Raw genomic sequence first — 14,040 nt, forward strand, 5'->3', positions numbered from 1 at the left:
AACAGAGTTACATTATAAGATTCGAATGTCCAGTTTTTCAACAAAAGAATCACAAAGCATACAAAAGAAAAGAAAAGTATGGCTCACTCAAAGGGACAAAATACACCAGCAGAAATATACCTGAGCAAACTCAGATGCTGGGCTTATTAGGCAAAGACTTAAAACACTGTCTTAAAAATGCTCAAAGCACTAATGGAGGACATAAATAAATACATAAAATGATATATAATAAAAATGAGAGTATCAATGGAGACAGAAATTACAGAAAAGAAAAACAAATTCCAGGATTGAAAAATGTAATAACTGAGATAAAAAATTCACCAGGTGGATTCAGAAACAGATTTAAGCAGCCAAAGAAAGAGCCAGCACATTTGAATATAGGACAATTGAAATTATTAAGTGTGGGGGTGAAAAGAAAAAAATGAAGAAACGTGAATAGAGGGGATCTGTGGTAAACTACTAAGAGGACCACCATATACATTATGGGAGTCTCATATGGGAAGATGAAGAGAGAGGAACAGAGATTACTTGAAGAAATAATGGCTGAAAACTTCCCAGATTAGAAGAAAGACATGAATGTACAAATCCACGAAGTTCAACAAAATCCCAGTAAGATAAACTCACTGATACACTTTTCAATTAAACTATCAAAAAAATAGAGAATCTTGAAAGCAGCAAGAGAGAGGCAACACAAAACACATAAGAGAATCTTAATAAATTATGAGCCTATTTCTCATCAGAAACTCTGAAGGCCAAAAGACAGTAAGGTCAATACATTCAAAGTTCTCAAAAAGCAAACAAATGAACAACAACAAAAAAAAAAATGCAAAAAAAAAAAAAAAAAACCCAAACAAAAAAACACCAAGCCAAACCAACCAACCAACCAACCAAACAAAAAAAACGTATCAACTAAGAATTCTATATCCAGCAAAACTGTCATTCAAAAAAAGGAGGGGGAAATTCAGACATTTCCAGGTAAACTGAGGAAGTTTTTATGTATTGTTTTTAATACTAGACACGCTCTACAAGAAACACTAAAGAGAGTCCTTCAGGATTCAAATGAAAGGATGCTAGATAGTGAGGTGAAGCAGATGAGGAATTAAAGATCTCCAGTCACACAGGTGTGATGTTAAGCTTTGTCAGTAGAAGGTACCAGAGAGACACTAGAGAAAGAATAGACTTTTGTCTCTGGTTCTGGTATTGAATTTCTCTCAACAGACTCGTGTAGTGGCCTGTGATGCATGCCACCTCCCTCTGGGCAGCATTTATCCCAGAAGGCAGCTTCCAAATAAACCAAAGCCTTGGGAAAATCCGCAGCCTGGTTTCAGATGCTGTTTCTCTCCTTGGGTAGCTTTCCCAAACACCCCTCACTCTGACTTTCCAGAGGGTTCCACCAGTGCAGCAGCTCTGCAAAACTTCTCCATCAGCCAATGGGCCTTGATTTCATCCTCTCCAACGAAGTCTAGGAAATTCATCCCTGGGTGTATGTGGTGGGGGGAGGGGAGGCATCTTCATCCATATTTGTTCCTTCCTTGGGAGCTCTGCCTCAGACTGGAAAAGTGGCCACTTCCTACGTTTGCTCTTCCAATGCTGTTCCTGTGTTCTCTTTATCTCTTAGCAGCTAGGTCCTATTACTCCAACCACCTGTTATAGCTAATGTTTTTTACATTAAACTTCCCCTGTTCAGGGCACCTGGGTGGCTCAGTGGGTTGAGCCGCTGTCTTCGGCTCCAGTCATGATCTCAGGGTCCTGGGATCGAGTCCCGTATCGGGTTCTCTGCTCGGCGGAGATCCTGCTTCCCTCTCTCTCTCTCTGCCTGCCTCTCCATCTACTTGTGATCTCTCTCTGTCAAATAAATAAATAAAATTAAAAACAAAAACAAAAAAAACTTCCCCTGTTCAAAAAAAAAAATACTTTTTTTTTCTTTCCAGCTTTCCCTTGGGTCACTATTTGATCCTGATTGGCAGTGCTGCTCTGCAAAACCAAGCCCCCCTTCAATCACACGCATGCGCCCTCAGAGCCAATAACTCCTCCCCACTGCCAGCATGCATGGCCACGTGTCCCCAGCATACAGATCTCTGCCTATGATGCACAGCACTGCAGCAGGAGCCTTGCTCTAAGATAGGTGGGCTTTTCTGCATATTGTACCTCAATAAAGATGTTTAAACATAAGGAAAAAAAAATAAGGTAGAGAGGCTCTGGTGAGAGATTGAAAGTGTGGAGAGAAAAGTGAGCTCCCACTGGGCAGGACCAGCTGTCTCTTGCTAGAGAGGGGCATGGAGAGCTTTGGACAGACCCCAGTGCAGAGCTGGGGGGCAGCAAAGGTTCACCAAGGCGAGCAGGATCGCAAGGCACTTTTCTTTGGGAGTGGATGAACACACAGAATCAGGACAGGAGGAAGAGGAATGCTCTGGCTGAGGGACACTTTTTATTTTCTTTGCTCTGTTCTAGTCAGTGAAGACTGATTGTAAGCTGAAAGTCTCAGCAGCAGTTCAGATCCGCTCACCATCCAGAGACACAGATGGCTTAGTGGACAGCTGGCAGCTGCAGATGTGAGGAGTGCCTCATAATGCCCCTTCTGGGCAGCAGACATCCTAGTTTTAAGACCTCTTCTGCAAGGTATCCAAGCCACACTGGTGACTTAGACTCAAGTGTAAAAGACTGAGATTTTAAAAATCCATCTGTGGGAACACCAGGTCACTGGCATGTGGAAAAGCACGCATATGGGGGGGGGGTTCCCTTCAGAAGCAAAAAGCAATTATAGGCACAGAACGTCACTCCCTACCCCCAAGCTTCCCCCTGGGTCTTAGGAGCCCGGCTGCTTTCTGAGCCATGCTGCTCCATGTCCCCAGTGCATTCCACTTCTATGCTCCACTCACCATCCTGTCCTTCTTGTGCTCTGACAGAGTGGGCTTTTCACACAAGACCATCTGAGCCTTTTTTCCTGACCCTACTCTCCAGCCTTCCCTCTAAAACACAAGCCTTCTGATGGGGTACCAGAATTCAAATGACAGATGAACTTTCTGCCTTGCAGTCTTTGGGCAGAAACTCCCACCAACAGCAACACAAATTGTGGCAGAAAAGGATGAGCCTAGGAAGCTAGATGAAAAACACGGATGGTCCCCCAAGGCCTTTTGTCAGCTGGCAAGAAATTCCAAGTGCTGTAAAGACCAGGACTAGAGAAAGAAAAAGGTGGGGTGGGGGAGAGTGGACTGTTTTGCCAGTGTTTTTGAACAGTGAATAAACCAGCTGCAGAAGGCAAGGAAGGAGCCAGGAATATAAAGTGAAGGGGGTAGGGAGAGGGTGGTGGGAGTGTTCCAACCCCGAGATGTATACAGCAGTGAGATTTGGACATCCTTGGGAAATCTCAAGGCAGCGAGCCTGGTGAGTTGAGGAGTGAGCCAGGGAGAGGACATTGCTTTGGTCAGAGATTGGCTCCGGGACTCGATCAGCTGTGCTTTGTAACAATCACCACGTCAGGCCTCTCTGCAAAGGCAGGCTAACAACAGTTGCCTGGAGTTCATAAAACACGGTCTATATCCTGCATGTCCCCCAGAAACACTAGGGGCTGCTGCTAACCCGCCTGTCCAAGACTGGGCCCTTTTCTTTCCATGCACCTGGGCTGCTTCCCTGAAGGTGAGGAACCTTGGAGAACACTGCCAGGGAGAAAGCCCTTTGGTGTTCTCCAGAATGAGGAAAAGAGCAACACTGTTATTGCACAAGACTGAACAGGCTGACCAGGCATAAATATTATAGAAGCAAAGACATAACTGTTTCTCTCACTCAGGATAAACAAGGCTGGGAGTTTGTTCTGGAGAGGACCCTGAGGTCCCCTAACTGTGGGCTACAACCTCCCTGGGGCAGGGCAGGCATGGCAGAAGGGGACCCTCATATGCAGGGGAACCTGAGCCCTGACTCAGGGCTGTCCACAGCACCGGAGCCTCTGTGAGGTGTGATGGTACAAGAAAGGGTGGCTAGCTAGTGACCTGCCTTCTTGGCCTAATAATTTACAATAACCTTCAAGTTTTGGGGGAAAAAACAGTATCAAGTGGGGTTCTGGGGCGCTGACAAGCAGAGACTGCTTTTTCTCAGGAAACATGCCTCCAAGTAGTGAGGGAGGTAGCATGTGTCATAGAGGGCTATTCTGTTAGAAGCATGGAAAGGAGAATGGTGCCCAGCCCCAGGCGGCCTTATGGAGTTCAAAGCCCCGTGTGGGGGAAGGCAAAGTGAAAACAAGTGAGCAAGGACATAAGGGCAAGTGTTATAAATTGTTGTAACACTTGTAACGTGGGAAAAGGGCATTGAGAGAGAGGGTAAAGCTGGCACCCTGCCTTGTGCAAGATGGTCAGGAAGGAGGTCTGAGAACACATTTACTCAGAGACCCAAGTGGGGGCACGGCAAGCTGGGGAGAGGGAAGGATACTGAAAAAGGTCCAGAGCTTGGAGTGCTCTGAGGACAGAGAGAAGTTCTGCAGTGGGTTGAAACGGTGGCCCCTTCCCCTCCAAGATAAGCCCACCTAGAACCTTCGAATGTGACCTTAATTGGAAAAAGGGTCTTGGTAGACCCTTTTGAGGATTGAGGATCTCTTACGTAGGAGAGATGATCATTCTGACTTGGGGTGGGTCTCAAATCCAGTGACAGGTGTCATGAGAAGAGGAGAGAAGACCATGTGAAGACAGAGGCAAGTCTACAAAGGCAAAGCATGCCAGAGAGTGCCTGAAGCCACCAGAAGTTCAGGGAGAGGCATGGGTGGGATGAATCCTCCTTCAGGTTTGAGAAAGAATCAATCCTGCCAACACCTTGATTTCAGACTTCTGGTTTCTACAATGGAGAGAGGATAAATTGCTGTTTTAAGACACCAAGTTGTGGTACTTTATGATGGCAGCCCCAGGAAATGAATGCAGATACCATGGTTAAGAGTATGGACTTCATTCTAAGTGCAGCAGAGACTGGTGGAAAGGGCTGTAGAAGGAAGAGAGAGAACTGGATTTATGCTTAAGTGGATCTCTGGTTCTGTGTGGAGAATGAATCTGGGGGGCAGGGAGTATGCGGGAAGCAGGCAGGCCAGTACAAAAGGTCTGAGAGAACAACGGAGCCTCACCACTGGGCTCTACACCAGTGGACCGTGGGCAAGTTACCTAACCTCTCCACAACTCAGTTTCTAGGGCGAAGAAAGAGCACCCATCCTGTAGGGCAGCATTCATTGATTTACTACATGTAAATGCCGAGAAGGGAACTGGCATGGTGCGTTTACCATTCTTATCATGAGAGGTTGTGGAAGAGGAGGAGAGGGGACAAGGGGACCATTCATGGACTCAGAGGCTTTGGCCTGGAGCCATGTGATGGACGGTGGTGCTGTTAATGGAGAGCAGAGATGTGCACTGGGAGGAGAGATCACAGTCTGGGAAGAGTCAGGTTTGAGGCATCCAGGAGAAGACTAAGGGAAGTTGGCAGGACTGTGTCCATCGAGAGTGGGCAAGGACTTTATCTGTTTTTGCTTGTCACTATAAGCCTAGACCTAGCAGAGATCCTGGCCCAGAATCAGAGCCCTGTCAAGGTGTACTGAAGGTACCATGTTGGGAAGGCATGACTGAAATGGGGCACAGGAGCCAAGAGACATGAAAACACCATCATTCTCTTTCTCATCCTTCTACTATTGCCTGGCCCGTGGGATGTGGCTGGATGACCGAGATCAGACATAAAGACTTCTCTCCAGGGATGTGTCAGGGCCCATAGCCATCTGATGAGCTAGGACCCACATATCCCTCAGTGGCCTGTTTGCAGAAGCCTGGCAAATTCTGCCATTCCTCAATGACGAGACATAGGAAGAGGTGCAAAGAGAGATAAAACTCCTGACCACCACTGGGTGGGGTGGGGGGGCACCTGATAAAAGGAATGGAAGATTTTTATAGCAACTTTGGGGTTTCTGGAACAGCTTCTGTCTTGAGGCCAATGGGCCTGGAGGGATGGAGTAAGGACCCAGCCCATGAAATCCCACAGCAGGCCAGGCTGGTGGGGGAGGGCATGTTAGTTTGGCTTTCTGAAGCAGGGGTTCTTTAAGACTGGTGAGGGCAGAAAACAGCTGCGATCGGAACAACAGGTCCAGCCAAAGTATGGGGGAGGCCTTAGCCAAGGTCATGCCAAGCAGACAGAGTCAGGCCCTTAGGTGTGGCTAATGTTTCTGCTCAGCACTGATGACATCTTATATTCTTGTAAGGGTTGTCCTCACCTCAATACAATCCAATTGTCCACTGTCTCGGGGCCACGGGATCCTTCTAGGCATTTAACAGTTCTGCTATGCCCCTCCTATGACATTCCTGGGTGACGTCTGATATGGAATGATGTGCTGAAGGAGACTGATCCTCTGCCAGGGTATAAGAGCTCTGGATGCAAACATGAAGCACCGGGATGGCTACAATTCTTGCAAATCGTGCCCTGCTCTGAACAAAGCCTTTCCACATAAATCACCCTCCTCTGAGCCTCACATGTGCTGGGAGTTCGGTGACGGGGCATATAGTCTCATCACGGTTCTCTGTTCATGTAAGATGCAGAGGGCCACGTCCTCAATACAGACCATGTCCTTTACAGGCATTCCCATGAATTATCCCAACTTCAGACAGACACAACACACGTAGAAGCCATGGGCTGCTGTAAGGAGCGGGGACTGAAGCCTTCTCTGTTTCTGCCTCAAGACCAGCTCTTCCCGTGATGCCCTGCCAGCTCCCTCTAATGGTGGAACTGAGAAGGGGCATCCTTGAGGTCACATGACCAACAAACAAGCCAGGCCCAAATCTCAGCATCCCAATTCCAAACCCAGAGCTCTCTTCTTCTTAATTTTTTTTTTAAGATTTTATTTATTTAAGAGAGGGAAGAAGAGTAAGAGAGAGAGCAAGCACAGGAGCAGGACTGGGGGAAGAGGAAGCCTGACTCAGGGCTTGATCCCAGGACCCCAGGATGACAACCTGAGCCAAAGGCAGATGCTTCACTGACTGAGCCGCCCAACGGCCCACGGATCTCTCTTCTCAGGACCACAGACGGAACTATTTTAACTTCCTCACAGAGCTATGAAAAAAACTGAAGCCTCTATTAATTTCTCACCATTTAGCTCAACAGACTTTCTAACCAACTACACATCTGTGATGGTTACTTTTCTGTGTCAACTTGATTGACCTACAGGTTATTTCTGGGTATGTCTATGAAAGGGTCTCCGGATGAGATTGGCATCTGAATCTACAGATGCAGGGATCTGGATGGCCCTCCCCAAGGGGCATCATCCAATCCCTGAAGCCTTCAACAGAACAAAAGGCAGGAGGAGGAGGAATTCACATCTACCCCATGTGCCCTCTACCCCCACTAGGACCACCCTCTGCATCTTCTCTTGCCTTCCCACTGGGATTTACACCATCAGCTTCCCAGGTTCTCAGGCCTTCAGACCCGGATGGGATGACGCCACCAGCTCCCCTGGGTCTCCAGCTTACAGATGGGAGATCCTGGGACCCTATGAACCAATTTCTCATTGCAAATCATGTATATATATATTCCTTGATTCTGTTTCTCTAGAGAATCCCAGTACATCCTCCATGCTTTTAATTAAGAAGTCATTCCTAAAAGATTAAAAACCCACCTACTATTTTTCAGGTACTCTGCTAAATACTGGAAGGAAAAGTTTTAATAAGACACAGTATGTGATACCAATTCTTACAGCACTGCTGGGGGCGCAGAGAGTGCTTCTGACCTTGACTAAACTGTGAGGTCTCCTTTAATCGGCGGGTTCTCGACCTTGGCCGGCCATTGGGGTCACCTGTAGAGATTTTAAACATCCAGTTCCCGGTCCCAGCTCCAGAATCTGTGTGTTGATTGCTCTGGGATAAAGTCTGGGCATCAGAATTTTTAAACAAAAGAGGGGTTTGCTACTTATTCATCAATATGACTTAACTGTGGATATAAAGTATTTATCTTTACTCATAATTTGTAACTCATTCATTTGCAAAATTAATGTGATCCAGCTGATGGCACACAAGACATAAAGCAGACTGTTTTATGAAATAGTAAAAATGGAAATCTCAGAGGAGAAGAGAAAAACCTGTGGGAAAGGAATTACTGTAATGAAGCACAAATCTAGCCCTGAGCTTTCTGGAACACTTGATCTTAGCCAAAAGGCCGAGAAGCTGAGCTTTCTGGAACAAATGTGCCAAAAACAAGAGGGGTCATCATCAAGGTCAATGAAAGGAAGCCAAAGAGGGGGAAAAACCCTTCCCCAAAACCAAAACAAAACAAAAAAATGTTTTCTGTCAAACAGTTCTAAGGGCACAGGTGAAAAATATCTGGATGAACAAGACAGCTGAACCCCCAGATGCTTTGTGACTCATTCACAGCCAAGCAGCTCCCAGATCAGCTCATAGCCAATCTGAAGGTCAGCCATTCTTCCAAAGGTCCACAGGCTTCCCCAGAATGACCCTGACTGAGGATGCCCGCAAAGGGAGATTGTCACCCAGCTGTCTCACGAAAGCTTGCTACCCAGGCCCACACTAGGAATAAGGAGCCAGCTCACCACAGGACTTCCTGCATCCATGTTCACAGCTAGAGCTCTGTCAAAGCCAAGACGCCATATGACACATGACAGCCCTGCCCCCCAGGGCCCTTGAAGGGATTTCATTTTTTTCCCCCTTAAGCTCAAATTCTCCTCAGGAGACAGACCCTTCTTGGCATCAGGTGGGAAGAGCTGCGATTTGGAAACCCCGATCAGGGCACCCTGGAGAATGCCTGGTTAAGGGGGACTTACGGGGGGTTGTCACACTTCCTCTGCCGGAAGCGGGCTCCTGTCCCACACGTCCGGCTGCACATGCTCCAAGCACCCCACGGGCTCCAGTCTCCATCCACGTGCTCCGGAATGGGCGTCTTGCTCACACACTCTCCTGCGCGGCACCACTGAAACACAGCAGGGCAGGCCCCGGCCCCCAGGGCCACTCAGCGCCAAGGAATCCCACCTGCTCGTTCGCCACATCACTGCAATTCCCTCCGAGTGAGAAAACACCAGGCCATTCCCAGTGGCTTTTTGTAACTTATACAAAAGTAGGCCCTTTTGGGGGTAGGCATGCTTGTTAACTCTGGAGACCGTCCTTCTTACTCGCCCTTACATGTATATATCTGTGGGCTTTGCATTTTGCCCTAACAGGCCATACGGAATGGGCTCCCTTGGAGTGTTCTCAATTCTCAGAGAAAGGATTAATTCACAGGGCTCATGAAGAGACCTGAGCTTAGGCAAACTTCACTTCACGTGAGCTCCTTGTCTCTCTGGAAGGCTGTGCTTTCTGGCTCCGTGGTTTTGCACTCCAAAGTTGGGTTTGGTGCTTGGAGAGGACACTGCCAGCTCCACAGGGGTGAACGCTGGCTCCGAGAATAAGAGAAAGCCACTCCTCTACAATGGAATTGCCCAGCGTGCCTGGCACATCTGGGCCACGAGAGGTGATTTAGTGGTTTCCCATCATGGCATCTGGTTCACTCCTTGCAGTTAGGACTAAGGAGAAATCTGTGGCTGCGGGCCCTGAACACCCCTCCTCTCCAACATCAGTCTCTCCTGTTAATGAACATTAGGCCTGGGGCTTGCTCTCTCAACCTCTAGCTAGACTCGGCTAACACTGTGCTCATTGAACTCGTTTTGGGATAGCCTTTTGTGTATAACCAGCGATCCTGTTTTCCCATGTATGATTTGTTGATGTAAAAGGTTTTGTTTTTGTTTTTTAAGGAAATTCACTTGTGTGACAAAGAGTCAATTTAATAAAAATATTAAGCAATTCTTGTATCTTATCAGAAAAAAAGGAGAGAGGTGATAGAAGTGTCCCTCTTTGCCCAGAGTGGGCTCCATGGCCCTTTCTGAGGCAGCCCGGGGGGAGTGTAGAGCACGAATATGGTGTGGAGACAACCTTCAGGAGACTTGCCCAATGCCCAGGAGACGGGGGCCAGGGGAGGGCCATGGGAGGTGCGGGTTACCTTGTCTGCCCCACACTCGGTGCCGTCCAGAGGAGGGTCCAGCTTGGTCTTGCAGGACGTATCTCCTTCCACCAGGCACCACAGTCCAGCACACATCAGATGCTGCTGACAAGGGAAGGAACACAACTGCCTAGAATGCCATAAACAGGTCACTCCTGGGGTTGGAAGGTGGGACCCAATGACTGGTTTGGATTTGGAATTTGAAATATGAAGGGAAGAAGGAGGGCCATGAATCTGGATATAAAAGTGCATCATTCAACTGGTTCATTTTAATTCCACAAAATTCTGTGCATTGACTCCTAGAAGGGCCTTGTCTCGGGGGATTTGGTTCAGCACTTTCTGCATTAGCTACTGAGGGGGTGTCCAATGCAGGGTGCAGGCTGGGCGCCATTAACACATAACTTCTGTTTAAATGTAGGAAGATGTGAGGCAGATACCCATGGGTCAGACAGAGTGCATGGGAGAAGAATCTCCCTGGCCTTGCCTCCTCAGGGAGGGCCTGCTAGAAGAGGCAGCTCTGTTGCTGAGGCTGGAGGGGCCCTTACACAGGCCTAAAAGCCAGAGCCCGAAGGCCAATAAAGGGCTCAGAGTCCCCACGGGGTTAAAGAAGGTTTTCCACTCTCCCTGTGGCCACCCATTTTCTAGTTCAGCTGACTTATGCATAATTTCTTAGTTATTTCACCTAAGGAATTTCTTAACATGCACAAATATACAATTAAAATAATTCTCCTTCAACAAGGCCAGGCTTTTAAAAACAGACTCCCGTTTGCATTAGTAGAAAACCTGCATGTTGACCAAGTGCTCAGGATGGAACCATTTATAAAAAGAACTGGAGCACACATGGCTAGCATACTCCCTGGCTGCCTCAGTCTCCCCTGCAGAACTCAGACCATACTCAGTGTCTGTACACACCAGCTGCCGCTTCTCCAGTCTCTCTGCCAGAGGCCATCCTCTGACCTTGGAGTGACCCTGGACCACAGGAATGGGAGCTGGACAGCCCATCTCCCCTGGTGGGACGGCTCCGAGGCAAGCTCCTCACTTCTCTCAGAGGGTCCTGGTGGGATGGCCCCACTGTCCCTGCGGTCGCCTGCCCTTCAGTGCACTTTGGTCTCTCCACCCTCCTCTCCCACGTTCTTGCCCCCTCACAGTGCTTCCTGGGATCACTTCCCAGATAAACTACTTGCACCCAAATCCTCGCCTCGTGGTCTGAAAATTGAGAACAGATGTAGTGAAGGCTCTTTTAAAGAAGCAGTGCTTCCAGGATGCCAAGCCCAATCATGGGGAAGAGGCCTGGGCTGGAGCAAGGAAGACTTCACCCTCTGGGGTGTGACCAGGGCACCTGTGGGTGCATTTTGGGCTGGGTGAGGGTCAAGGGTCCTTGCTCAGGACAGTCACAGTGGAGCTTGCAAAGCGTGTGCCTCTCGTCGTGCAGAGGGCTGCCTTTCCAAGTACTCTCAAACATCTGCACAGAATAGATGTATACTGTGCTGTCTCAAATCAGAAAGTATTTGGAAGCTGAAGAGACAAAAGGAGAAAAAGGGAAGGAAAGCAGAGCTGGAGGGGCTTTGACAAAGAGCTCAAAAGCCCACGGCACTTCCTCATTTCTCAAGTATGTGGAAGCTGCTCTGGGCCTTTAAAGAAGTTGATGATTCAAGTGGAATGGTGCACATTTGGGGTCAGGAAAGCCCCTGCGTTCCCATTACTGCTCACCTCTCCATGGAATGGTAAAAAGATGAGAACCCCAAGCACACTACCACCTGGTCCCATAAAGACAGACTGCACCTCATTAAATGTTTGATTCCATGCACCTTGACCCCAGAGCTCTTTGAGAGTGTGGTGTCAGTGTGTGGACACGTGTTCATGAGACAGGCTGACTCTGAAGGTAATTTATGGGGGAGGAGTGCTTGGGATTAGGAGACGCACCTGCCCCATCGGGAGGGAGAGGAAGAAGGCAGTGTGAACTGTTAGGCACTTTATAGACAGCACGTTCCCATAAAACCTTTCTAATCATCAGAGAAAAGGAGATGAGGTCAGGCAAAGCATTCTTATGTAGAACACAAAAAGTACTAACCGTAAATGGAAAAAATTAATGACTTGTACTATATTAAAATAAAGAATTTCTGTTTATCAAAAGACAACTGTAAGAAAGTGAGAGAGGGCATCTGTAATACATGGGAGAGATATTTGTAATGCATGGAACCAACAAAGGATTTGTATCTAGAATACACGTAAAAAACAGGAAACAAAAGCCCCCGTGGACAATTAAAACGGTGCAGTAGAAAAATGGGCAAAAAACTTGGGACATTTCACAAATGAAGGCATTTAAATGTAAGGAAGGCCAATAAACATATGAGCAGGCGCTCAGTTTCATCAGCCATCAGGGAAAGGCTAATTAAAACCACCAGTCCTTACCTCTACACACCCACCAGAATGACTCAACAACAGAGACACAGAATACAAAGTGTTGGGAAGGATGTGGTGTGATAAGAATGTTCTTAAATTAATGCCGAGCTTCTAACTTGGTCCAACAACTCTGAGAAACTCTTTGACAGTACTTACTAAAGCTGAAGACATGCACGTTCTAATATTCAACAGTGCCACTCCTAGGTATGCACTGGGCAGAAACGTGTGTCTATGTTCACCAAAAACATTTTGTCAAGAAGGTTCCTAGCAACAATCTTTGTATTTGTCCGAAAGTTAGAAACTGCCCAAGTGGCCATCAACAGAGGAATATGGTCTACAAGAACAATGGAATACGGCATGATCCCATTTATATGAACTTCAGAAACAAGTAGGAGAAAATGGTGGTGCTGGGAGTCAGAACAGTGGTTACTTTTCTGTTTAGTCTCAAAACGAAGACAAGGGGATTGAGCAGAGAAGGCAACTTTAGAGTGGCAGCCTGACCCCAGCTCGACCGTCAGTATTGCCCTGTGTGCCCAAACTAAGCAGCCGCCCCTCTGTGACTCATTTTCAATACTGGAAAAACAGTATGGACAGCATGAATGCTTGTTACTGTGATGCCTTTTAGAGAGCTGGCATTTGTGTTGTGCTTTCCAAATGACAAAGTACTCTGACATGTGTCCGAGGCTCTTGACAGCTGTGGGAGGCAGGCAGGACAGGGATTTCTCTATTCTTTCCATTTTTCCAAAGAAGAGGTGCATATTTGTAGGGGTCAAGGGCCTGAGCTGGGTCAGAAGTACTGGACTGGGAGTTCATTGATCAAGGTTCATATCTTGGCTCTCAGCCTATGTAGTGGCTCCACAGATGTGTTCACTCTCTAAAAGCTAATCAAGCTCTAAATGAAACATGCGTTTTTATGCAAGCACAGTATACTATTTATAGTAAAACTATTTAGACAGAGGGAAGATAAGGAGAGAAATGCATGCTTAAACTGGCGAGGGAAGATTCTCTGGACCCAACCTATCACCAGGCAGAAGTAGGAAAATCAGGGCTTCACAAGGAAATTACAAGGAGAGACCCTACATGTAGGAAGCCATTCCTCACAGCAGGAGACAGAGTGCACAGTGGGCAGTCTTGCAACTGCTGGTCTCTTTAGGTCAGAACCCATACTCCTCTCATAAGAAAAATCCCTGTTAGCCTGGAAATAACTCTGACAATCTCCAAAATGAATATTCTATCAATCGCTGGTCCAAGAATAACTCAGAGGTGAGCAATAGTCAAAAACAATCAGTATAGGGTTTACACAAATTAGTACAAATAAAAAGGGAGAAGAAAGCATGTGAAGAATACTCACCAGATAATATGATCATCATATGGCTAAAAAGAATGTCCAAACCTATGTGCATTATTTTTTTTTTAAACCATAGTAATTTTTTTTTTTTTTACTTGCAAAAAGCAAATACATTAGAATTCAGGGAAAAGATGGTCAGGTCAAAGGAGATAAATTATCGACCATCATAACTGGGCCAAGGAAGGTAAGAAAGAATAAAATCAGATGGCCAATGAGGACAACACTGAGAGCAGAAGAAGAAGAGAGATACCACTGAACACAGAGAGGTACATGGAGTTAATGACTGAGAAAAAGTGAAT

The 14,040-nt window shown here is 47.0% G+C and overlaps 1 protein-coding gene across 4 annotated transcripts in view; it reads right to left on the minus strand.

Moving 5' to 3' along the window:
- ADAMTS17 (ADAM metallopeptidase with thrombospondin type 1 motif 17) overlaps positions 1–14,040 on the minus strand; it is a 336,604-nt gene that overhangs the window by 131,080 nt on the left and 191,484 nt on the right. For 2 of the 4 annotated variants that reach the window (XM_047738521.1, XM_047738519.1), the window contains exons 11-12: positions 9,991–10,092; positions 8,783–8,928 (exon numbers count right to left, since the gene is read on the minus strand). In XM_047738521.1, the coding sequence (XP_047594477.1) occupies positions 8,783–8,928; positions 9,991–10,092 (248 nt within the window). Of the gene's footprint in view, positions 1–8,782; positions 8,929–9,990; positions 10,096–14,040 lie in introns of all 4 variants that reach the window. The other 2 variants (XM_047738520.1, XM_047738518.1) reach the window with 1 other exon arrangement.

This window comes from Lutra lutra, chromosome 7 (assembly GCF_902655055.1).
Source record: "Lutra lutra chromosome 7, mLutLut1.2, whole genome shotgun sequence".
In the NCBI taxonomy this organism is placed as follows: Eukaryota; Metazoa; Chordata; class Mammalia; order Carnivora; family Mustelidae; genus Lutra; species Lutra lutra.